The sequence below is a fragment of the Mus caroli genome, unplaced genomic scaffold, assembly GCF_978045245.1.
Source record: "Mus caroli unplaced genomic scaffold, Mus_caroli_1 scaffold_5, whole genome shotgun sequence".
NCBI lineage: Eukaryota > Metazoa > Chordata > Mammalia > Rodentia > Muridae > Mus > Mus caroli.
The window spans coordinates 343,346-345,250 of record NW_028227260.1 but is presented as its reverse complement, the minus strand read 5'-3'; the positions used below and the strand labels follow the sequence as shown (position 1 = coordinate 345,250).

At 46.7% G+C, this 1,905-nt stretch overlaps 1 protein-coding gene across 1 annotated transcript; it reads left to right on the top strand.

Moving 5' to 3' along the window:
- The first annotated feature begins 232 nt into the window (after positions 1–232).
- LOC147004445 (spindlin-2-like) lies at positions 233–1,001 on the top strand. Its single transcript, XM_085838333.1, has one exon. It carries the CDS (start codon positions 282–284, stop codon positions 999–1,001), a length of 720 nt encoding a protein of 239 aa, XP_085694459.1. The 5' UTR covers positions 233–281.
- Positions 1,002–1,905: the final 904 nt, after the last annotated feature.

Genomic DNA, 1,905 nt, shown 5'->3' with positions numbered 1-1,905 from the left:
TTGAGACTAGGTCAAAATGGCAAACAAAGTGCTAGCACATTTCTTCCTTCAAAGTTTCTCCAATGGAAAGGAAAGAGAATTCGGGTACACAGAACAATTTTATCAGTGTATTGGGGGCTAGGGGTGTTATGTTTTTAAAACAAATTCCTGAAAGATGAAAAGCTGATGAAAGGGTCGCTGAAAGGATTTAAACTAAAGAAATGAACCAAAGGATATAAATATCGCCTTGGAGACCTCCAGGACCCAGGAAGCAGAAGGGCAGCAAAGCTTCCTAACAGGACATGGAAAGCTCAAAACTGACCAAGAAAGGAGCTGGTCTGAAGAGGCAGCGGAGCAGATCTCCAGCCCTGCCCCAAAGGAATATCGTGGGCTGCAGAATTAATCATAAGTGGAAAGAAGGAGATGAGCCGATCACACAGTGGAAAGGGACTGTGCTGGATCAGGTGCCAGTAAACCCCTCTCTGTACCTGGTGAAATATAATGGGATTGACTCTGTGTATGAGAGGGTATGGTCCCTAAAAGTTCTTTCTGACGAGGTGGCATCATCCCGAGTCACCGATGCCAGCCTTGCTGATGCCAAAATTGGCAAAGCAGTGAAACATATATTTGAGGGTGAGAATGGCTCTAAGGACGAGTGGAGGGGGATGGTCCTGGGCCAAGCGCCTATCTTGGATAGCAACTTTTATATTACTTATGAGAGAGATCCCGTATTATACATGTACCAGCTTCTGGTTGATTATAAAGAGGGTGACCTCCGTATGATGGAGGTGTTCAGTGATCCCCCTCTTTTAGACATCGACCTGGAGCTTGTGGATGGCCTGATAGGAAAAGACGTGGAATACACCAAAGATGACAGCTCCAGGAGGGTCGGAATGGTCATTCACCAGGTTGAAGCCAAGCCTACTGTATACTTCATCAAGTTTGTAGATGATTTCCATATCTATGTCTACGACCTGGTCAAACAGTTCTATCGATTTGTTGCTGCCTTGTCACAACTGTAGAAATAAAGTTAATTTCTTTGGAAATAAAGTTGAAGTTGTAATTTCCAGATGGGCTCAGTTTGCTGCTCTTGAGTGTATCCTGAATACAGGAATCCCAGTTGTCCTGAAGAATGCAGGCTTCTGTGGGTGTGGCATGCTGTCTGAAGCACTCTACTGGGTGTGTTTGTTGGGTTGAAAAGGGATGGAAGGAACGGCTGTCAATTCAGCCTATGAGAAAAGTGAGCTAGTGTCATAAGCAGTCATCTAAAAATGGAATGGGACTTATCTGTTCTGGTCTTGGTGTGGAGAGGAGAAGGAACTGGAGATGGCTTGTGGAGGAGGGGACAGAAGGAGATGACTGACCAGAGAGAGGTGGAAGGAAGCCAAAGAGAGACGGGTGGCAGAGAGAGGCTCCCTGGAAGAGGGGCAGAGTGAAGAAAGAAATATAGATTGAAAAGGGAGGGGTTGGAAGCAGAGTGAGCCATGGTGGCACCTTCTGGCTTTCAGGAAAACTAAGGAATTCAGGAAGAAGGACACACAAGGCAGTGTAAAAGAGGTGTACAGCAAGGGTGGACTGGGTGAGCCATTCAGAGAGGACCCGGAGGAGAGGACTAATGACCTGGGAGTCCAGAAGGACCGATGCATACCTAGTGATGGAGACACTAAAGAGGTACCCCTGGGAGGACCAATTCCAAGAAGAAAGGCTGCCTCTGGGTTGTGAGAGATAAGGAAGCATGGTGGGTAGCTTTGGAGGGGGGGGAGCAGGAAGGCCCAGGAAAAAAATGGCCTTGTGAGGGCATGCAGGTGCATTGAAGGGTCACTAAAGGCCATTTCAACAGGGACTACTTGGACAATTTCAACCACAAATCAACATTACATATATCTCAGGTTTTTTTTCAGAGTCTGGGATAGCCAGCATCCTGAA

Excerpts from the sequence above, each read along its gene's own strand:
- LOC147004445 (XM_085838333.1), top strand. The coding sequence starts at position 282 with ATGGAAAGCTCAAAACTGACCAAGAAAGGAGCTGGTCTGAAGAGGCAG.